The following is a 22,669-nucleotide window of genomic DNA, read 5'->3' as shown; positions in this document are numbered from 1 at the left end:
ACATCGCTATACAGCATCCCCGCTGCAAAGATGAAGCAATGATTTGGGAAACCACCAATCAGCTGCAGTGGGCGGAGCGTCTAACGTTCTCGTTGGTCACATGACTTCATCACCCAATAGAACGGCGGTCTGACAGCAGTGCTCATCTGCATGGCCGGGCTATAAATTCCGCCGCTCTTGGAGGCGCAGGATCATTATTCTTCTCACTTGTGCTGAGACCGGTTTGTTGTTATCATGCCTGATCCCGCCAAGTCTGCGCCTGCGCCCAAGAAGGGCTCCAAGAAAGCCGTGACTAAGACTCAGAAGAAGGACGGCAAGAAGCGGAGGAAGAGCAGGAAGGAGAGCTACGCCATCTACGTGTACAAGGTGCTGAAGCAGGTCCACCCCGACACCGGCATCTCCTCCAAGGCCATGGGCATCATGAACTCTTTCGTCAACGACATCTTCGAGCGCATCGCAGGGGAAGCCTCCCGCCTGGCTCACTACAACAAGCGCTCCACCATCACCTCCCGGGAGATCCAGACCGCCGTGCGCCTGCTGCTGCCCGGAGAGCTGGCCAAGCACGCCGTGTCCGAGGGCACCAAGGCCGTCACCAAGTACACCAGCGCCAAGTGATCGGCTCCGTGCTCCGCTCCTCACCCCAAAGGCTCTTCTAAGAGCCACCCACACCCTCCCTATAAGAGCCACCTACACCCTCACTATAAGAGCCACCCACACTGCTCCGGTGTCCTCTCCCGTCTCCCCGAGGTGTCTGCTCGCTCCGCCCGGGGCTCTGCGCCTGGTGACGAGGGAGATGGTGAGGAAATCTCAGGAATAATCTGGGCATTGCTCAGCGAGTTGATGTGTATTCAGGGACTTCTTATTTAACTCCTTGCTGCACAGATCTCGGCATTCTGGGGTCTCGTTTATTAGTTCATTACTCTCGTTTCTCAGGTAACAGGAGCCATTTGTGGTGGAGTTGATCTAGAGCCTAATCTGGATTCTTTTTACAGTGTAAGTGACGTCATTACATTTAGAAGCGGCGGGAAATTCAAACCCCCAACCGTCCTGTGTTCAGCCAATCAGCAGAGGGAGGAGCTAATGTTTCCAATGGTAACACGTTTACGGTTCCCGCTTTTTTCCGTCTTTTGTCTTCATATAACACCTGGTCACAGGACCGATATCGGGAAATCTGCTTGTGTTGAGCGATCATTGGTCTCTTACATCCCACACAGGAATCTGCAGATTTCCAGGTTAGCGGCGCTGTATCCGCTCCGGTTTCCTCTCATGGATATAGAGAATGATTCGTGTTCTCCACATGCTGTGATGTTCCCGTGTGTCTGACCTGGAGACGATCAGATCGTCCCTTTCCCGTCACAATCCGTATTATGGAGACGATATACTGGTCAGGGACATATCCTACAAGAGACATTTCAGGGAAGACCAATTCTGCCCTTCCCAGCAGATCCCACCATGTCTCCCCATTACAGATCAGTCCTACGGCTGCAGGCAGGAGGTCTGTGATGGGAAATGTAGGATCATGTGTAGAAGATTGCGGAGTGTCCCTGCTCAGAACATTACCCTGTGGTGTCAGGATCTCACAGGTCAGGCAGTTACATTATCGGCCGTCACATCCTCCTCACAGGATCCCTGCTCAGTTACTGATCGTCCTTCTGTTCTATCACTTTTCCTCCCCCGCTTCATCTAGTGTCAGGACTGGCGGCTCTCGGGCAATATTATTATTTATTATTATAGCGCCATTTATTCCATGGCGCTTTACATGTGAGGAGGGGTATACATAATAACAGGTACAATGATCTTGAACAATACAAGTCATAACTGGTACAGGAGGAGAGAGGACCCTGCCCACGAGGGCTCGCAATCTACAATGGATGGATGAGGATACAGTAGGTGAAGGTAGAGCTGGTCGATCAGTGGTGGTTACTGCAGGTTGTAGGCTTGTCGGAAGAGGTGGGTCTTTAGGCTCTTTTTGAAGGTTTCCATGGTAGGTGAGAGTCTGATGTGTTGTGGTAGAGGGTTCCAGAGTAGGGGTGATGCGCAAGAGAAATCTTGTATGCGATTGTGGGAAGAGGAGATAAGAGGGGAGTAGAGAAGGAGATCTTGTGAGGATCGGAGGTTGCAGGAAAGTACCGGGAGAGGAGGTCACAGATGTATAAAGGAGACATTTTGTGGATGGCTTTGTATGTCATGGTTAGGCTTTTGTACTGGAGTCTCTGGGTAATGGGGAGCCAGTGAAGGGATTGACAGAGGGGAGAGGCCGGGGAATAGCGGGGGACAGGTTGGTTAGTCGGGCAGGAGAGTTTAGAATAGATAGGAGGGGTGCGAGAGTGTTAGAGGGGAGGCCACAGAGCAGGAGGTTACAGTAGTCCAGGCGGGAGATGATGAGGGCATAGACTAGGGTTTTTGCAGATTCTTGGTTTAGAAATCTACAGATCCTTGAAATATTTTGAGTTGAAGGCGGCAGGAAGTGGAAAGGGCTTGGATATGAGGTTTGAAGGAGAGATGAGTGTCAAGGATTACCCCGAGGCAGCGAACTTGGACTGAGGAGAGTGGGCAGCCGTTTCCTGTAATGGATAGGTTCGTTGGGGGGTTGCGTGTGATGTGGGAAAGACAATGAATTCTGTTTTGCCCACATGTAGAAGTTCCGAGAATGTGGAGGGGAACAACGAATCATGGGAGAAATATCCCAATACAATTGCAGGATAGGATCCTCTAGCACTAGATGTAATAATGTAAAACGAATGCCATAGATCTCATAGGGTTAATATGACGTGAGATAAAACCACTGCAGTGCAGAGAGATCCGATCACAAGTCTGACTGTAAGATGCCCCAAGTACTGGTGACTCCCATCACAGCACAAATGCGGTTTCTTCTTATTGATATATAAAATAAATAGAACACGGATTTACAGGGAAATGGGCTGTACAGTAATATTCTCCTGATCAGATCCGTGTGGGGTGAATAGGGCAGCGAATATTCACAGGGAATGTGGCTGTCTGAGGCAGCTGGATAGATGGACGCCCTGTGTACCGGGTACGGAGACTCCTATGTGATGACCACGTCCCGGACACTAATGTTTCGGATGGATGGCGCCTATGAAGGTTATTATAACCTCCCCAGAGTAATAATGGCGACCGATCCCCGCCCGTGTTTGGGGGCATGAACAAGGATAATGGTGTGCACTCAGGTCAAGGACACGGAGGTGCTGGTAAAACAGACCGTGTGGTCAAGTTAATAGTAGAAGAAAAAATACCGCACACTCGAAACTGGTATGATGCAAAAGGTATATGCCAGATTTATTCACGAAAACAAGTCAACAATTGCCACTGTGATAATTCGTAGATAGAAACCCGACGTTTCGACCCTCCCGGGTCTTATTCATGGGGTTACTAGGAAAGCAAATAAACAGTATAAGTAACTGTATGTGACATAACATTATATGTAATAGAAAACGAATAAGAACAAAAAAGACAAAATAATAAACATACACCAAAATATAATATGTACAATATTTACAAGGCAACCAGAGGCGATGAAGGGAATACTGTCCGGAGCAGCGAAAAGTAAGAGTCTGTGGATGCCAATGTAGAAGATAGTTGTGTTTCAATTGCTCTAATACTGTCCTTTGTTTCCGTAATAGCCTTTTGTAGAAATTCAATGGTCAGAATAATGATGTCTAAAGAACATTTATTTAGTATTCTCTTGTATTTGTCACAGTAATCGGGATCTTCAGAAAAAAGTGTTGGGCGCAGGTTGCACCTAAGACCTCTCGGGATCTTGCCCTGTTTATGATGTTCTGCCAAAGTTATGCAGTGTAAATCATATGAGATTAATTTTCGTCGCTCCTTCTCGTAGTCCCTCGTCCTCAACTCATGGGGAGGGGTTTTCAAGAATTCACTTGAGTTTGAAACTTGCGATAAGATGCTGGAACTGGTTGCGTCGTCGTATGCGAAGATGTCAGACGTCATCTGGTAAACCGGTGCTACACCAAGCAAAAAATCACATGAACAAGGATAATGGTGTGCACTCAGGTCAAGGACACGGAGGTGTTTGGGGGCAGACAGCTGGGATGACAGGACCCGGTATTATCAGCGATCGCCGCTCCAGCAGAGGGGCCGGTAATAAACCCGACGGACAAAGAGCAGAAACTGAGCGGGGAATTCAAAACCAGCAACGGATCTGTAATCAGCCAATGAGCGAGAGACATCCGCAGGCGCCGACCAATCCCAGATACAGGAATATCCGCCTCCATTTAACTCCTCAGTGTCCGTGTGTGCTGACCCCCCACTACACACTCGCTTTACAGAAGCGGCGACTTCCCCCACCCGAGACCCGGCAGCGTCACATCAGGCTCCGGGCAGAACATAGGAGACTTGTCTCAGTCAGGCTGTGATAGTATAAGCGCGGACACCACAGGGAATCTGCACAGGATAATAAGCGGGTGAGTGAGGAGCCTCCTCCTGACAGGAATTAACCCCTCACCCGCCAGACTGTCAGTGCAATATATGGCTGATAGAAGACACAAGTCCAACAAGTGCAAACAACAAGTCAACAGAATATTTCTGCATTTCCTTCTGCTCCAGGACAGATATCTGTTTTCACCCCTTATCTATTCTGTCCAAAGCGAACGTTTTCTATTGGGTGAGAAACTCATTTGAGCAAGGAGCAATAATAAGCTCCGCCCTCTGTAGCTCATTGGTGGATCTCCAATACTCTTCTCCATTTTCATCTTCAGATCCGTCCAACGACAGGAGAGGAGGGCGGAGCAACGGACTATATAAGGCGACACAGCACAGACTCTTCTCTACACGATTTTCCGTCATTAGTTATCGGCATCATGTCTGGACGCGGCAAACAAGGAGGAAAGGTCCGTGCTAAGGCCAAGACCCGCTCATCCCGGGCAGGACTGCAGTTCCCAGTCGGTCGTGTGCACAGGCTTCTCCGCAAGGGCAACTACGCTGAGAGAGTCGGCGCCGGCGCTCCGGTCTATCTGGCCGCTGTGCTGGAGTATCTGACCGCTGAGATCCTGGAATTGGCCGGCAATGCTGCCCGGGACAACAAGAAGACCCGCATCATCCCCCGTCACCTGCAGCTGGCGGTGCGCAATGACGAGGAGCTGAACAGGCTGCTGGGTGGGGTGACCATTGCCCAGGGGGGCGTCTTGCCCAACATCCAGGCCGTGCTGCTGCCCAAGAAGACCGAGAGCAGCAAGGCGAGCAAGAGCAAGTGAGCGCTGCCGCCAATCTCTACAAAACCAAAGGCTCTTCTAAGAGCCACCCACACCGTCACCACAAGAGCCGGCGCCGCCTATCTCGGGGGTCCTCGCATGAGGCTGATAGTTCATACACCATTGCCGCCATTGTTGGTGCACATATCCACAGAATAACAGGAGATGAATGGGTCAATCCCACATGAAGTCTCAGACCCTCAGGTGGAGTGTCGTCTGCCAAGCTCGCAGGAAATGTCCCCTCCTTAGTGTCTGATACTCCGCGGTGAGGTCTACATGTAGTTAGCAGGTCCCGCAGTAAGGGGGTGGGGGATGGTTGTCGCTATCAGTGACCTGTAACAATCCTCCGGAGATTATGAGCGGGGAATTCAAATTCCCCAACGGATTCTGTGATCAGACAATGAGCGAGAAACCTTGGTAACGCTCAGCCTTCAGTGATGTACATAGTAACTTAGTTAGTAAGGCCGAAAAAAGACATCTGTCCATCCAGTTCAGCCCACACTCCATCACAACAAATCCCCAGATCTACGTCCCTCTACAGAACCTAATTGTATGATACAATATTGTTCTGCTCCAGGAAGACATCCAGGCCTCTCTTGAACCCCTCGACTGAGTTCGCCATCACCACCTCCTCAGGCAAGCAATTCCAGATTCTCACTGCCCTAACAGTAAAGAATCCTCTTCTATGTTGGTGGAAAAACCTTCTCTCCTCCAGACGCAAAGAATGCCCCCTTGTGCCCGTCACCTTCCTTGGTATAAACAGATCCTCAGCGAGATATTTGTATTGTCCCCTTATATACTTATACATGGTTATTAGATCGCCCCTCAGTCGTCTTTTTTCTAGACTAAATAATCCTAATTTCGCTAATCTATCTGGGTATTGTAGTTCTCCCATCCCCTTTATTAATTTTGTTGCCCGTCTTTCCTCTCCCGTTTAACTCCTTACGTGCCGTTTTCCAGCTGATCTTTTCTTTACCAGAGTATCCACAGATGCGGCACCTTCACCCCAGGCCCCGGCAGCGCTGTGTCCCCCATACACTGCACACAATGTATACGCTTTGTATATACATATACAGGACAGGAGCTGTAGGGAACAGAACCAACACCTGTGTCCCCCCATACACTGCACACACCGGATATATATAAATACATGACAGGACCTCAAAACGCGCAGCCGTGGCTATCAGACCTCAAACAGCCCATCATTATTCTGAGGAGGTTATAATAGTCTTCAGAGGCGCCATCCACCCGAAACATTAGTGTCCAGGACGTGGTCATCACATAGGAGTCGCCGTACCCTATGTGATGACACACAGGGCGTCCATCTATCCAGCTGCCTCCTACAGCCACATTCCCTGTACACGGATCTGATCAGGAAATTATCACTGCGGCCCAGTGCGGATATATATCCCCCATAAATCTACTAATCAGCGCCCAATAAGAACAGGATATTAAATGTCTAGACAGAATATTAACCTACATTTGGAAACCGCCCTGAACACCCCCCTGATTAGAGCTGTAGAGGGATCTGCTTCGGGTAAGCCGTTTAATCTTTCCACGTCAGGATATCCTTGGGACTAGTCAGTATTCGGAGCGTAACGTTGGCACCGATGAGTGTTCTACTAACATTACAGCGACATCACCAAAGCAGAGAAATCAGATCCTAGCAGTCAGGTGCAGCCCTCACTTAGAAGATGTGGGTGGCTCTGAAAAGAGCCTTTGGGTTGTGAGGACAGAAGAGAACACAATTAACCTCCGAAGCCGTAGAGAGTGCGGCCCTGGCGCTTGAGCGCGTACACCACGTCCATGGCGGTGACGGTCTTCCTCTTGGCGTGCTCGGTGTAGGTGACGGCGTCACGGATCACGTTCTCCAGGAAGACTTTCAGGACACCGCGAGTCTCCTCATAGATGAGGCCGGAGATGCGCTTGACGCCTCCTCTGCGAGCTAGACGGCGGATGGCAGGCTTGGTGATGCCCTGGATGTTATCACGGAGCACCTTCCTGTGCCGTTTGGCGCCGCCCTTCCCGAGACCTTTTCCTCCTTTGCCGCGACCAGACATTTTCTGCAGTTAATGAGCAAAAACTGATTCCTGAGACTCAGGGACTGCACCTTTATATGGAGGGAGAATGGACCAGAGAGAGAACTGCAGAGATGACGCACTTCCGGGACGGGGCTTACAGAATCTACATTAGCTCCTCCCTTTCTCTGCTGATTGGCTAAATACTAAACTGTAGGGAAGTTTGATTTTCCCGCTCATTGCTCAGTTTCTGCAATTATCTTTCCAGCTTCTATTATGTGTAATTTCCTTCCCTTATGATTGAGGGTATCCTAAATATTGTCATTACTGTTCCAGATCATGGTGGATCATATCTTCCACAACAGATGATGCCCCCAGTTACCCTCCACACAGTATGATGCCTCCTACACAGTAAGATACCCACACAGCAGGATGTCCCCACAGTTACTGTGTGGGGGTACAATACCCCCAGTAACTCCCCAAACAGTATGATGCCCTAAGTCCCCCACACACACACACACACTTTGATGCACCCACAGTTATCCCCTATACAATGTAACATAGTAACATAGTTAGTAAGGCCGAAAAAATACATTTGTCCTTCCAGTTCAGCCTATATTCCATCATAATAAATCCCCAGATCTACGTCCTTCTACAGAACCTAATAATTGTATGATACAATATTGTTCTGCTCCAGGAAGACATCCAGGCCTCTCTTGAACCCCTCGACTGAGTTCGCCATCACCACCTCCTCAGGCAAGCAATTCCAGATTCTCACTGCCCTAACAGTAAAGAATCCTCTTCTATGTTGGTGGAAAAACCTTCTCTCTTCCAGACGCAAAGAATGCCCCCTTGTGCCCGTCACCTTCCTTGGTATAAACAAATCCTCAGCGAGATATTTGTATTGTCCCCTTATATACTTATACATGGTTATTAGATCGCCCCGTCTTTTTTCTAGACTAAATAATCCTAATTTCGCTAATCTATCTGGGTATTGTAGTTCTCCCATTCCCTTTATTAATTTTGTTGGCCTCCTTTGTACTCTCTCTAGTTCCATTATATCCTTCCTGTGGATGTGATACCCCCAGAGCGTCCCAACCTCAGCGTAATGCAATGATAGACATTTGTTCATTTTCTGATGAAGAACTTCCATAAATGGAGATTTGGAAGGACGAAAGAAGCAAGTGAAATTAGAAGAGATTTCCCATCATTTAATCACCAGATGATGGTACTTCATTTATGCCGTTACCTCATGTACCAATTACAACCCAGAAAGACATTTTTATGCATTTGTTTTTATATAAAATATCATGCTTTAATGCAAAATTACAGGAACCTGCTCATAATTGTAAAGTACAAATTAGTTTGTTGGTGTTTTTTTTTAATTCATTGCTTTAATGTAAAAACTGTACAGGCAGCAAAAGGGTTAAACACCAGTGTAACTGAAAAATAATCCTTACTACATCGCCCTCTATAGTGCCAGAGGCATTTACCTTATACATTCGAGTATAATCTGAGATTTGCAGCCATTTTTTTTAGGCTGAAAGTGCCCCTCTCGTCTTATACTGGAGTCATTGTACCAGGGGGTCGGCGGCTGGCACATCATACTCACCTCATACTGGCGCGGTCTCTGCTTCTCAGATAGTCTCTGGCGCCTGCATCTCTTCCTGTAATGAGTGGTACCACGTGACCACTAAACAAAGTAATGAATACATACGTGGCTCCACTCCCACAGGCGTGGAGCGCATATTCATTACTTTAATGAGCGGTACCATGACGAACACAGGAACAAGTTGCCGGCACCAGAGACCATCGGAGAAGCAGGGACTTGCAGAGACGCTGCCAGGAGGGTGAGTATGACGGGGGAGGGTGAGCCATGCATATTCACCTGTTCCGACGCGTATCCGGGGGAGATTGCTAGTAGAAATTTTGCAATTAGCTCCTAGCTCCTCCCTTTCGTCTGATTGGTTGAGCACAGAACGGTTGGAGATTTTGAATTTTCCACTTATTGTGCTCTTCTTTTCCCGCTTCTCTATTCTTCTCATCTCAGCGTCGCTTAGATCTGTTGGTTATTTTGATTTTTACTTCCATTGTAGTTTCGGTTGTTATTTTCCAGCTTGTTATAAACTAGAATAAAAAATACATTTTAAGGACACTGATCTACAGATAACTCATCTGATCCCCGGCAGTCACTCATCATTACACGTGGTGCCCGACTGGTGGCCATTACCGGTCACTGCAGAGCAGGGAGCTGTATGTAACCAGACCCCCGGCGGCACCAGCCACAGATAAGATGAGAAAACTCAAATATATGATAATTACAACCTAAAGCCGCAAGACTGCAGAGGCGCCACTAGGACCCCATTTACGTCTGCGCTGTACAGAAACCGCGCCTCCACCACCAAAGACCCGGGCTGTGCACAGCGCACACTTTACCCTGTCCTTATAAAACGTCAGTCATGTAATTGATGTCGCACTTTTGGACTTGGTGAGAATAAAGGATGCGCGGAGCGGTAACTGGAATATCGCTGATCACCTACAATATCGGACACAGCAGCCGGCTATTACCTTTCCTGACCGCGCTCCGTATATGGAGAATACGCGCAGAAGAGAGACCGTTCAGGACTCGGCTCATTTGTGGGAGGATTTGGTGGCTCTGAAAAGAGCCTTTGTGTTGTGGTCGCAGCCGGGGCAGATCTAAGCTCTCTCCCCACGGATCCGGCGGGCCAGCTGGATGTCTTTGGGCATGATGGTGACCCTCTTGGCGTGGATGGCGCACAGGTTGGTGTCCTCGAACAACCCCACCAGATAAGCCTCGCTGGCCTCCTGCAGGGCCATGACGGCCGAACTCTGGAAACGCAGATCGGTCTTGAAGTCCTGGGCGATCTCCCTCACCAGGCGCTGGAAGGGAAGCTTACGGATCAGCAGCTCGGTGGATTTCTGATAGCGGCGGATCTCACGGAGAGCGACTGTTCCTGGCCGGTAACGATGCGGCTTCTTCACTCCACCAGTGGCGGGAGCGCTCTTCCTGGCGGCCTTTGTGGCCAGCTGCTTGCGGGGAGCTTTCCCTCCGGTGGATTTACGAGCGGTCTGCTTAGTTCTTGCCATGGCTCCGTATTGACGTGGCGGGCACAGATGTGATGAGAGGAGCGGCGGGAGCAGGGTATTTATGCTCCGGTGCGCGTCCTCATTGGTCTCCGGGAAACACGCCCCCTGCGCTCCACTGGTTCTTTCATGAAAAAAAGAGGCCAATAAGGGTTGATATGTTTGACCAGTCATTGTTATTATTCCCGCCCAGTAACCCCGCCCCCTGAAGTCCCCGCCTCTTTCGTGATGCGTCTGTCCTCAGATCACTCATTTGCCGCTGCTGGAGCAGCTGATGTATCTGCGTTGAAATGTCCCCGTGTATAGCGCTGTACAGTGCAGCTCCCACATTATCGTCAGATCACACAAACCCCCCATCCTGAGACTGCGCCCAGCATCAGTTATATTAAAAACATTACAAGTAGGAAAACTGATCATACAGCTCTGCGGGGAGGAGGTGGTGGCACTGATGATACAGCTCTGCGGGGAGAAGGTGTTGGCACTGATCATACAGCTCTCCGGGGAGGAGGTGATTTCTCTGATCATACAGCTCTGCAGGGAGGATGAGGTTATGGCTCTGATCATACAGGTCTGAGGGGAGTAGGTGGTGGCTCTGATCATACAGCTCTGCGGGGAGAGGGTGGTGGCACTGATCATACAGCTCTGCGGGGAGGAGGTGATGGCTCTGATCCTACAGCTCTGCGGGGAGAATGTGGTGGCTCTGATCATACAGCTCTGCGGGGAGAAGGTGGTGGCACTGATCATACGGCTCTCCGGGGAGGAGGTGATTTCTCTGATCATACAGCTCTGCAGGGAGGAGGTGGTGGCTCTGATCATACAGCTCTGCGGAGAGGAGGTGGTGGCTCTGATCATGCAGCTCTGCGGGGAGGAGGTGGTGGCACTGATCATACAGCTGTGCGGGGAGGAGGTGGTGGCACTGATCATACAGCTCTGCGGGGAGGAGGTGGTGGTACTGATCATACAGCTGTGCGGGGAGGAGGTGATTTCTCTGATCATACAGCTCTGCAGGGAGGAGGTGGTGGTACTGATCATACAGCTGTGCGGGGAGGAGGTGATTTCTCTGATCATACAGCTCTGCAGGGAGGAGGTGGTGGCACTGATCATACAGCTCTGCGGGGAGGAGGTGGTGGCACTGATCATACAGCTCTGCGGGGAGGAGGTGGTGGCACTGATCATACAGCTCTGCGGGGAGGAGGTGGTGGCACTGATCATAGAGCTCTGCGGGGAGGAGGTGATTTCTCTGATCATACAGCTCTGCAGGGAGGAGGTGGTGGCTCTGATCATACAGCTCTGCGGGGAGGAGGTGGTGGCTCTGATCATACAGCTCTGCGGGGAGGAGGTGGTGGTACTGATCATACAGCTGTGCGGGGAGGAGGTGATTTCTCTGATCATACAGCTCTGCAGGGAGGAGGTGGTGGCTCTGATCATACAGCTCTGCGGGGAGGAGGTGGTGGCTCTGATCATACAGCTCTGCGGGGAGGAGGAGGTGGCACTGATCATACAGCTCTGCGGGGAGGAGGTGGTGGCACTGATCATACAGCTCTGCGGGGAGGAGGTGGTGGCACTGATCATACAGCTCTGCGGGGAGGAGGTGGTGGCACTGATCATACAGCTCTGCGGGGAGGAGGAGGTGGCTCTGATCATACAGCTCTGCGGGGAGGAGGAGGTGGCACTGATCATACAGCTCTGCGGGGAGGAGGTGGTGGCACTGATCATACAGCTCTGCGGGGAGGAGGTGGTGGCACTGATCATACAGCTCTGCGGGGAGGAGGTGGTGGCACTGATTATACAGCTCTGCGGGGAGAGGGTGGTGGCTCTGATCATACAGCTCTGCGGGGAGGAGGTGGTGGCTCTGATCATACAGCTCTGCGGGGTGGAGGTGATTTCTCTGATCATACAGCTCTGCGGGGTGGAGGTGGTGGCACTGATTATACAGCTCTGCGGGGAGGAAGTGGTGGCTCTGATCATACAGCTCTGCGGGGGAGAAGGTGGTGGCACTGATCATACAGCTCTGCGGGGTGGAGGTGATTTCTCTGATCATACAGCTCTGCAGGGAGGAGTAGGTGGTGGCACTGATGATACAGCTCTGCGGGGAGGAGGTGGTGGCACTGATCATACAGCTCTGCGGGGTGGAGGTGATTTCTCTGATCATACAGCTCTGCGGGGAGGAGGAGGTGGCACTGATCATACAGCTCTGCGGGGAGGAGGTGGTGGCACTGATCATACAGCTCTGCGGGGAGGAGGTGGTGGCTCTGATCATACTGCTCTGCGGGGAGGAGGTGGTGGTACTGATCATACAGCTGTGCGGGGAGGAGGTGATTTCTCTGATCATACAGCTCTGCAGGGAGGAGGTGGTGGCTCTGATCATACAGCTCTGCGGGGAGGAGGTGGTGGCTCTGATCATACAGCTCTGCGGGGAGGAGGAGGTGGCACTGATCATACAGCTCTGCGGGGAGGAGGTGGTGGCACTGATCGTACAGCTCTGCGGGGAGGAGGTGGTGGCACTGATCATACAGCTCTGCGGGGAGGAGGTGGTGGCACTGATCATACAGCTCTGCGGGGAGGAGGAGGTGGCTCTGATCATACAGCTCTGCGGGGAGGAGGAGGTGGCACTGATCATACAGCTCTGCGGGGAGGAGGTGGTGGCACTGATCATACAGCTCTGCGGGGGAGAAGGTGGTGGCACTGATCATACAGCTCTGCGGGGTGGAGGTGATTTCTCTGATCATACAGCTCTGCGGGGAGGAGTAGGTGGTGGCACTGATGATACAGCTCTGCGGGGAGGAGGTGGTGGCACTGATCATACAGCTCTGCGGGGTGGAGGTGATTTCTCTGATCATACAGCTCTGCGGGGATAAGGAGGTGGCACTGATCATACAGCTCTGCGGGGAGGAGGTGGTGGCACTGATCATACAGCTCTGCGGGGAGGAGGTGGTGGCACTGATCATACAGCTCTGCGGGGAGGAGGTGGTGGCACTGATTATACAGCTCTGCGGGGAGAGGGTGGTGGCTCTGATCATACAGCTCTGCGGGGAGGAGGTGGTGGCTCTGATCATACAGCTCTGCGGGGTGGAGGTGATTTCTCTGATCATACAGCTCTGCGGGGTGGAGGTGGTGGCACTGATTATACAGCTCTGCGGGGAGGAAGTGGTGGCTCTGATCATACAGCTCTGCGGGGGAGAAGGTGGTGGCACTGATCATACAGCTCTGCGGGGTGGAGGTGATTTCTCTGATCATACAGCTCTGCGGGGAGGAGGTGGTGGCACTGATCATACAGCTCTGCGGGGTGGAGGTGATTTCTCTGATCATACAGCTCTGCAGGGAGGAGTAGGTGGTGGCACTGATGATACAGCTCTGCGGGGAGGAGGTGGTGGCACTGATCATACAGCTCTGCGGGGAGGAGGTGGTGGCTCTGATCATACAGCTCTGCGGGGAGGAGGAGGTGGCACTGATCATACAGCTCTGCGGGGAGGAGGTGGTGGCACTGATCATACAGCTCTGCGGGGAGGAGGTGGTGGCACTGATCATACAGCTGTGCGGGGAGGAGGTGATTTCTCTGATCATACAGCTCTGCAGGGAGGAGGTGGTGGCTCTGATCATACAGCTCTGCGGGGAGGAGGAGGTGGCACTGATCATACAGCTCTGCGGGGAGGAGGTGGTGGCACTGATCATACAGCTCTGCGGGGAGGAGGTGGTGGCACTGATCATACAGCTCTGCGGGGAGGAGGTGGTGGCACTGATCATACAGCTCTGCGGGGAGAAGGTGGTGGCACTGATCATACGGCTCTCCGGGGAGGAGGTGATTTCTCTGATCATACAGCTCTGCAGGGAGGAGGTGGTGGCTCTGATCATACAGCTCTGCGGGGAGGAGGTGGTGGCTCTGATCATGCAGCTCTGCGGGGAGGAGGTGGTGGCACTGATCATACAGCTGTGCGGGGAGGAGGTGGTGGCACTGATCATACAGCTCTGCGGGGAGGAGGTGGTGGCACTGATCATACAGCTGTGCGGGGAGGAGGTGATTTCTCTGATCATACAGCTCTGCAGGGAGGAGGTGGTGGCTCTGATCATACAGCTCTGCGGGGAGGAGGTGGTGGCACTGATCATACAGCTCTGCGGGGGAGAAGGTGGTGGCACTGATCATACAGCTCTACGGGGTGGAGGTGATTTCTCTGATCAGACAGCTCTGCAGGGAGGAGTAGGTGGTGGCACTGATGATACAGCTCTGCGGGGAGGAGGTGGTGGCACTGATCATACAGCTCTGCGGGGAGGAGGAGGTGGCACTGATCATACAGCTCTGCGGGGAGGAGGTGGTGGCACTGATCATACAGCTCTGCGGGGAGGAGGTGGTGGCACTGATCATACAGCTCTGCGGGGAGGAAGTGGTGGCACTGATCATACAGCTCTGCGGGGAGGAGGTGGTGGCACTGATCGTACAGCTCTGCGTGGAGGAGGTGGTGGCACTGATCATACAGCTCTGCAGGGAGGAGGTGATGGCACTGATCATACAGCTCTGCGGGGAGAAGGTGTTGGCACTGATCATACAGCTCTCCGGGGAGGAGGTGATTTCTCTGATCATACAGCTCTGCAGGGAGGAGGAGGTTATGGCTCTGATCATACAGGTCTGAGGGGAGTAGGTGGTGGCTCTGATCATACAGCTCTGCGGGGAGAGGGTGGTGGCACTGATCATACAGCTCTGCGGGGAGGAGGTGATGGCTCTAATCCTACAGCTCTGCGAGGAGAATGTGGTGGCTCTGATCATACAGCTCTGCGGGGAGAAGGTGGTGGCACTGATCATACGGCTCTCCGGGGAGGAGGTGATTTCTCTGATCACACAGCTCTGCAGGGAGGAGGTGGTGGCTCTGATCATACAGCTCTGCGGAGAGGAGGTGGTGGCTCTGATCATGCAGCTCTGCGGGGAGGAGGTGGTGGCACTGATCATACAGCTGTGCGGGGAGGAGGTGATTTCTCTGATCATACAGCTCTGCAGGGAGGAGGTGGTGGCTCTGATCATACAGCTCTGCGGGGAGGTTGAGGTGGCACTGATCATACAGCTCTGCGGGGAGGAGGTGATGGCACTGATCATACAGCTCTGCGGGGAGGAGGTGGTGGCACTGATCATACAGCTCTGCGGGGAGGAGGTGGTGGCACTGATCATGCAGCTCTGCGGGGAGGAGGAGGTGGCACTGATCATACAGCTCTGCGGGGAGGAGGTGGTGGCACTGATCATACAGCTCTGCGGGGAGGAGGTGGTGGCACTGATCATACAGCTCTGCGGGGAGGAGGTGGTGGCACTGATCATACAGCTCTGCGGGGAGGAGGTGGTGGCACTGATCATACAGCTCTGCGGGGAGGAGGTGATTTCTCTGATCATACAGCTCTGCAGGGAGGAGGTGGTGGCTCTGATCATACAGCTCTGCGGGGAGGAGGTGGTGGCTCTGATCATACAGCTCTGCGGGGAGGAGGTGGTGGTACTGATCATACAGCTGTGCGGGGAGGAGGTGATTTCTCTGATCATACAGCTCTGCAGGGAGGAGGTGGTGGCTCTGATCATACAGCTCTGCGGGGAGGAGGTGGTGGCTCTGATCATACAGCTCTGCGGGGAGGAGGAGGTGGCACTGATCATACAGCTCTGCGGGGAGGAGGTGGTGGCACTGATCATACAGCTCTGCGGGGAGGAGGTGGTGGCACTGATCATACAGCTCTGCGGGGAGGAGGTGGTGGCACTGATCATACAGCTCTGCGGGGAGGAGGAGGTGGCTCTGATCATACAGCTCTGCGGGGAGGAGGTGGTGGCTCTGATCATACAGCTCTGCGGGGAGGAGGTGGTGGCTCTGATCATACAGCTCTGCGGGGAGGAGGTGGTGGTACTGATCATACAGCTGTGCGGGGAGGAGGTGATTTCTCTGATCATACAGCTCTGCAGGGAGGAGGTGGTGGCTCTGATCATACAGCTCTGCGGGGAGGAGGAGGTGGCACTGATCATACAGCTCTGCGGGGAGGAGGAGGTGGCACTGATCATACAGCTCTGCGGGGGAGAAGGTGGTGGCACTGATCATACAGCTCTGCGGGGTGGAGGTGATTTCTCTGATCATACAGCTCTGCGGGGAGGAGTAGGTGGTGGCACTGATGATACAGCTCTGCGGGGAGGAGGTGGTGGCACTGATCATACAGCTCTGCGGGGTGGAGGTGATTTCTCTGATCATACAGCTCTGCGGGGATAAGGAGGTGGCACTGATCATACAGCTCTGCGGGGAGGAGGTGGTGGCACTGATCATACAGCTCTGCGGGGAGGAGGTGGTGGCACTGATCATACAGCTCTGCGGGGAGGAGGTGGTGGCACTGATTATACAGCTCTGCGGGGAGAGGGTGGTGGCTCTGATCATACAGCTCTGCGGGGAGGAGGTGGTGGCTCTGATCATACAGCTCTGCGGGGTGGAGGTGATTTCTCTGATCATACAGCTCTGCGGGGTGGAGGTGGTGGCACTGATTATACAGCTCTGCGGGGAGGAAGTGGTGGCTCTGATCATACAGCTCTGCGGGGGAGAAGGTGGTGGCACTGATCATACAGCTCTGCGGGGTGGAGGTGATTTCTCTGATCATACAGCTCTGCGGGGAGGAGGTGGTGGCACTGATCATACAGCTCTGCGGGGTGGAGGTGATTTCTCTGATCATACAGCTCTGCAGGGAGGAGTAGGTGGTGGCACTGATGATACAGCTCTGCGGGGAGGAGGTGGTGGCACTGATCATACAGCTCTGCGGGGAGGAGGTGGTGGCTCTGATCATACAGCTCTGCGGGGAGGAGGAGGTGGCACTGATCATACAGCTCTGCGGGGAGGAGGTGGTGGCACTGATCATACAGCTCTGCGGGGAGGAGGTGGTGGCACTGATCATACAGCTGTGCGGGGAGGAGGTGATTTCTCTGATCATACAGCTCTGCAGGGAGGAGGTGGTGGCTCTGATCATACAGCTCTGCGGGGAGGAGGAGGTGGCACTGATCATACAGCTCTGCGGGGAGGAGGTGGTGGCACTGATCATACAGCTCTGCGGGGAGGAGGTGGTGGCACTGATCATACAGCTCTGCGGGGAGGAGGTGGTGGCACTGATCATACAGCTCTGCGGGGAGAAGGTGGTGGCACTGATCATACGGCTCTCCGGGGAGGAGGTGATTTCTCTGATCATACAGCTCTGCAGGGAGGAGGTGGTGGCTCTGATCATACAGCTCTGCGGGGAGGAGGTGGTGGCTCTGATCATGCAGCTCTGCGGGGAGGAGGTGGTGGCACTGATCATACAGCTGTGCGGGGAGGAGGTGGTGGCACTGATCATACAGCTCTGCGGGGAGGAGGTGGTGGCACTGATCATACAGCTGTGCGGGGAGGAGGTGATTTCTCTGATCATACAGCTCTGCAGGGAGGAGGTGGTGGCTCTGATCATACAGCTCTGCGGGGAGGAGGTGGTGGCACTGATCATACAGCTCTGCGGGGGAGAAGGTGGTGGCACTGATCATACAGCTCTGCGGGGTGGAGGTGATTTCTCTGATCAGACAGCTCTGCAGGGAGGAGTAGGTGGTGGCACTGATGATACAGCTCTGCGGGGAGGAGGTGGTGGCACTGATCATACAGCTCTGCGGGGAGGAGGAGGTGGCACTGATCATACAGCTCTGCGGGGAGGAGGTGGTGGCACTGATCATACAGCTCTGCGGGGAGGAGGTGGTGGCACTGATCATACAGCTCTGCGGGGAGGAAGTGGTGGCACTGATCATACAGCTCTGCGGGGAGGAGGTGGTGGCACTGATCGTACAGCTCTGCGTGGAGGAGGTGGTGGCACTGATCATACAGCTCTGCAGGGAGGAGGTGATGGCACTGATCATACAGCTCTGCGGGGAGAAGGTGTTGGCACTGATCATACAGCTCTCCGGGGAGGAGGTGATTTCTCTGATCATACAGCTCTGCAGGGAGGAGGAGGTTATGGCTCTGATCATACAGGTCTGAGGGGAGTAGGTGGTGGCTCTGATCATACAGCTCTGCGGGGAGAGGGTGGTGGCACTGATCATACAGCTCTGCGGGGAGGAGGTGATGGCTCTAATCCTACAGCTCTGCGAGGAGAATGTGGTGGCTCTGATCATACAGCTCTGCGGGGAGAAGGTGGTGGCACTGATCATACGGCTCTCCGGGGAGGAGGTGATTTCTCTGATCACACAGCTCTGCAGGGAGGAGGTGGTGGCTCTGATCATACAGCTCTGCGGAGAGGAGGTGGTGGCTCTGATCATGCAGCTCTGCGGGGAGGAGGTGGTGGCACTGATCATACAGCTGTGCGGGGAGGAGGTGATTTCTCTGATCATACAGCTCTGCAGGGAGGAGGTGGTGGCTCTGATCATACAGCTCTGCGGGGAGGTTGAGGTGGCACTGATCATACAGCTCTGCGGGGAGGAGGTGATGGCACTGATCATACAGCTCTGCGGGGAGGAGGTGGTGGCACTGATCATACAGCTCTGCGGGGAGGAGGTGGTGGCACTGATCATGCAGCTCTGCGGGGAGGAGGAGGTGGCACTGATCATACAGCTCTGCGGGGAGGAGGTGGTGGCACTGATCATACAGCTCTGCGGGGAGGAGGTGGTGGCACTGATCATACAGCTCTGCGGGGAGGAGGTGGTGGCACTGATCATACAGCTCTGCGGGGAGGAGGTGGTGGCACTGATCATACAGCTCTGCGGGGAGGAGGTGATTTCTCTGATCATACAGCTCTGCAGGGAGGAGGTGGTGGCTCTGATCATACAGCTCTGCGGGGAGGAGGTGGTGGCTCTGATCATACAGCTCTGCGGGGAGGAGGTGGTGGTACTGATCATACAGCTGTGCGGGGAGGAGGTGATTTCTCTGATCATACAGCTCTGCAGGGAGGAGGTGGTGGCTCTGATCATACAGCTCTGCGGGGAGGAGGTGGTGGCTCTGATCATACAGCTCTGCGGGGAGGAGGAGGTGGCACTGATCATACAGCTCTGCGGGGAGGAGGTGGTGGCACTGATCATACAGCTCTGCGGGGAGGAGGTGGTGGCACTGATCATACAGCTCTGCGGGGAGGAGGTGGTGGCACTGATCATACAGCTCTGCGGGGAGGAGGAGGTGGCTCTGATCATACAGCTCTGCGGGGAGGAGGTGGTGGCTCTGATCATACAGCTCTGCGGGGAGGAGGTGGTGGCTCTGATCATACAGCTCTGCGGGGAGGAGGTGGTGGTACTGATCATACAGCTGTGCGGGGAGGAGGTGATTTCTCTGATCATACAGCTCTGCAGGGAGGAGGTGGTGGCTCTGATCATACAGCTCTGCGGGGAGGAGGAGGTGGCACTGATCATACAGCTCTGCGGGGAGGAGGAGGTGGCACTGATCATACAGCTCTGCGGGGAGGAGGTGGTGGCACTGATCATACAGCTCTGCGGTGAGGAAGTGGTGGCACTGATCATACAGCTCTGCGGGGAGGAGGTGGTGGCACTGATTATACAGCTCTGCGGGGAGAGGGTGGTGGCTCTGATCATACAGCTCTGCGGGGAGGAGGTGGTGGCTCTGATCATACAGCTCTGCGGGGTGGAGGTGATTTCTCTGATCATACAGCTCTGCGGGGTGGAGGTGGTGGCACTGATTATACAGCTCTGCGGGGAGGAAGTGGTGGCTCTGATCATACAGCTCTGCGGGGAGGAGGTGGTGGCTCTGATCATACAGCTCTGCGGGGAGGAGGTGGTGGTACTGATCATACAGCTGTGCGGGGAGGAGGTGATTTCTCTGATCATACAGCTCTGATCATACTGATCATACAGCTCTGCGGGGAGGAGGTGGTGGCACTGATTATACAGCTCTGCGGGGAGAGGGTGGTGGCACTGATCATACAGCTCTGCGGGGAGGAGGTGGTGGCACTGATTATACAGCTCTGCGGGGAGAGGGTGGTGGCTCTGATCATACAGCTCTGCGGGGAGGAGGTGGTGGCTCTGATCATACAGCTCTGCGGGGTGGAGGTGATTTCTCTGATCATACAGCTCTGCGGGGTGGAGGTGGTGGCACTGATTATACAGCTCTGCGGGGAGGAAGTGGTGGCTCTGATCATACAGCTCTGCGGGGGAGAAGGTGGTGGCACTGATCATACAGCTCTGCGGGGTGGAGGTGATTTCTCTGATCATACAGCTCTGCAGGGAGGAGTAGGTGGTGGCACTGATGATACAGCTCTGCGGGGAGGAGGTGGTGGCACTGATCATACAGCTCTGCGGGGAGGAGGTGATTTCTCTGATCATACAGCTCTGCAGGGAGGAGGTGGTGGCTCTGATCATACAGCTCTGCGGGGAGGAGGTGGTGGCTCTGATCATACAGCTCTGCGGGGAGGAGGAGGTGGCACTGATCATACAGCTCTGCGGGGAGGAGGTGGTGGCACTGATCATACAGCTCTGCGGGGAGGAGGTGGTGACACTGATCATACAGCTCTGCGGGGAGGAGGTGGTGGCACTGATCATACAGCTCTGCGGGGAGGAGGAGGTGGCTCTGATCATACAGCTCTGCGGGGAGGAGGTGGTGGCTCTGATCATACAGCTCTGCGGGGAGGAGGTGGTGGCTCTGATCATACAGCTCTGCGGGGAGGAGGTGGTGGTACTGATCATACAGCTGTGCGGGGAGGAGGTGATTTCTCTGATCATACAGCTCTGCAGGGAGGAGGTGGTGGCTCTGATCATACAGCTCTGCGGGGAGGAGGAGGTGGCACTGATCATACAGCTCTGCGGGGAGGAGGAGGTGGCACTGATCATACAGCTCTGCGGGGAGGAGGTGGTGGCACTGATCATACAGCTCTGCGGTGAGGAGGTGGTGGCACTGATCATACAGCTCTGCGGGGAGGAGGTAGTGGCACTGATTATACAGCTCTGCGGGGAGAGGGTGGTGGCTCTGATCATACAGCTCTGCGGGGAGGAGGTGGTGGCTCTGATCATACAGCTCTGCGGGGTGGAGGTGATTTCTCTGATCATACAGCTCTGCGGGGTGGAGGTGGTGGCACTGATTATACAGCTCTGCGGGGAGGAAGTGGTGGCTCTGATCATACAGCTCTGCGGGGAGGAGGTGGTGGCTCTGATCATACAGCTCTGCGGGGAGGAGGTGGTGGTACTGATCATACAGCTGTGCGGGGAGGAGGTGATTTCTCTGATCATACAGCTCTGATCATACTGATCATACAGCTCTGCGGGGAGGAGGTGGTGGCACTGATTATACAGCTCTGCGGGGAGAGGGTGGTGGCACTGATCATACAGCTCTGCGGGGAGGAGGTGGTGGCACTGATTATACAGCTCTGCGGGGAGAGGGTGTTGGCTCTGATCATACAGCTCTGCGGGGAGGAGGTGGTGGCTCTGATCATACAGCTCTGCGGGGTGGAGGTGATTTCTCTGATCATACAGCTCTGCGGGGTGGAGGTGGTGGCACTGATTATACAGCTCTGCGGGGAGGAAGTGGTGGCTCTGATCATACAGCTCTGCGGGGGAGAAGGTGGTGGCACTGATCATACAGCTCTGCGGGGAGGAGGAGGTGGCACTGATCATACAGCTCTGCGGGGAGGAGGTGGTGGCACTGATCATACAGCTCTGCGGGGAGGAGGTGGTGGCACTGATCATACAGCTCTGCGGGGAGGAGGTGGTGGCACTGATCATACAGCTCTGCGGGGAGGAGGAGGTGGCTCTGATCATACAGCTCTGCGGGGAGGAGGAGGTGGCACTGATCATACAGCTCTGCGGGGAGGAGGTGGTGGCACTGATCATACAGCTCTGCGGGGAGGAGGTGGTGGCACTGATCATACAGCTCTGCGGGGAGGAGGTGGTGGCACTGATTATACAGCTCTGCGGGGAGAGGGTGGTGGCTCTGATCATACAGCTCTGCGGGGAGGAGGTGGTGGCTCTGATCATACAGCTCTGCGGGGTGGAGGTGATTTCTCTGATCATACAGCTCTGCGGGGTGGAGGTGGTGGCACTGATTATACAGCTCTGCGGGGAGGAAGTGGTGGCTCTGATCATACAGCTCTGCGGGGGAGAAGGTGGTGGCACTGATCATACAGCTCTGCGGGGTGGAGGTGATTTCTCTGATCATACAGCTCTGCAGGGAGGAGTAGGTGGTGGCACTGATGATACAGCTCTGCGGGGAGGAGGTGGTGGCACTGATCATACAGCTCTGCGGGGTGGAGGTGATTTCTCTGATCATACAGCTCTGCGGGGAGGAGGAGGTGGCACTGATCATACAGCTCTGCGGGGAGGAGGTGGTGGCACTGATCATACAGCTCTGCGGGGAGGAGGTGGTGGCTCTGATCATA

The 22,669-nt window shown here is 54.1% G+C and overlaps 3 protein-coding genes across 3 annotated transcripts; 2 read left to right on the top strand and 1 right to left on the bottom strand.

Annotated features, from left to right (window-relative positions):
- The first annotated feature begins 234 nt into the window (after positions 1-234).
- Positions 235-615, top strand: LOC138645976 (histone H2B 1.1-like). Its single transcript, XM_069735454.1, has one exon. The coding sequence runs from the start codon at positions 235-237 to the stop codon at positions 613-615; it is 381 nt and encodes a 126-aa protein (XP_069591555.1).
- Positions 616-4,636: 4,021 nt separating this feature from the next.
- On the top strand, positions 4,637-5,231 carry LOC138645975 (histone H2A type 1). The gene has a single exon (XM_069735453.1). It carries the CDS (start codon positions 4,839-4,841, stop codon positions 5,229-5,231), a length of 393 nt encoding a protein of 130 aa, XP_069591554.1. The 5' UTR covers positions 4,637-4,838.
- Positions 5,232-9,894: 4,663 nt separating this feature from the next.
- Positions 9,895-10,354, bottom strand: LOC138646150 (histone H3). Its single transcript, XM_069735613.1, has one exon. It carries the CDS (start codon positions 10,352-10,354, stop codon positions 9,944-9,946), a length of 411 nt encoding a protein of 136 aa, XP_069591714.1. The 3' UTR covers positions 9,895-9,943.
- Positions 10,355-22,669: the final 12,315 nt, after the last annotated feature.

The sequence above is a fragment of the Ranitomeya imitator genome, chromosome 7, assembly GCF_032444005.1.
Source record: "Ranitomeya imitator isolate aRanImi1 chromosome 7, aRanImi1.pri, whole genome shotgun sequence".
Lineage (NCBI taxonomy): Eukaryota > Metazoa > Chordata > Amphibia > Anura > Dendrobatidae > Ranitomeya > Ranitomeya imitator.
Note: the sequence above shows the minus strand (reverse complement) of the source record. Positions and strands in the feature narration are given on the sequence as shown.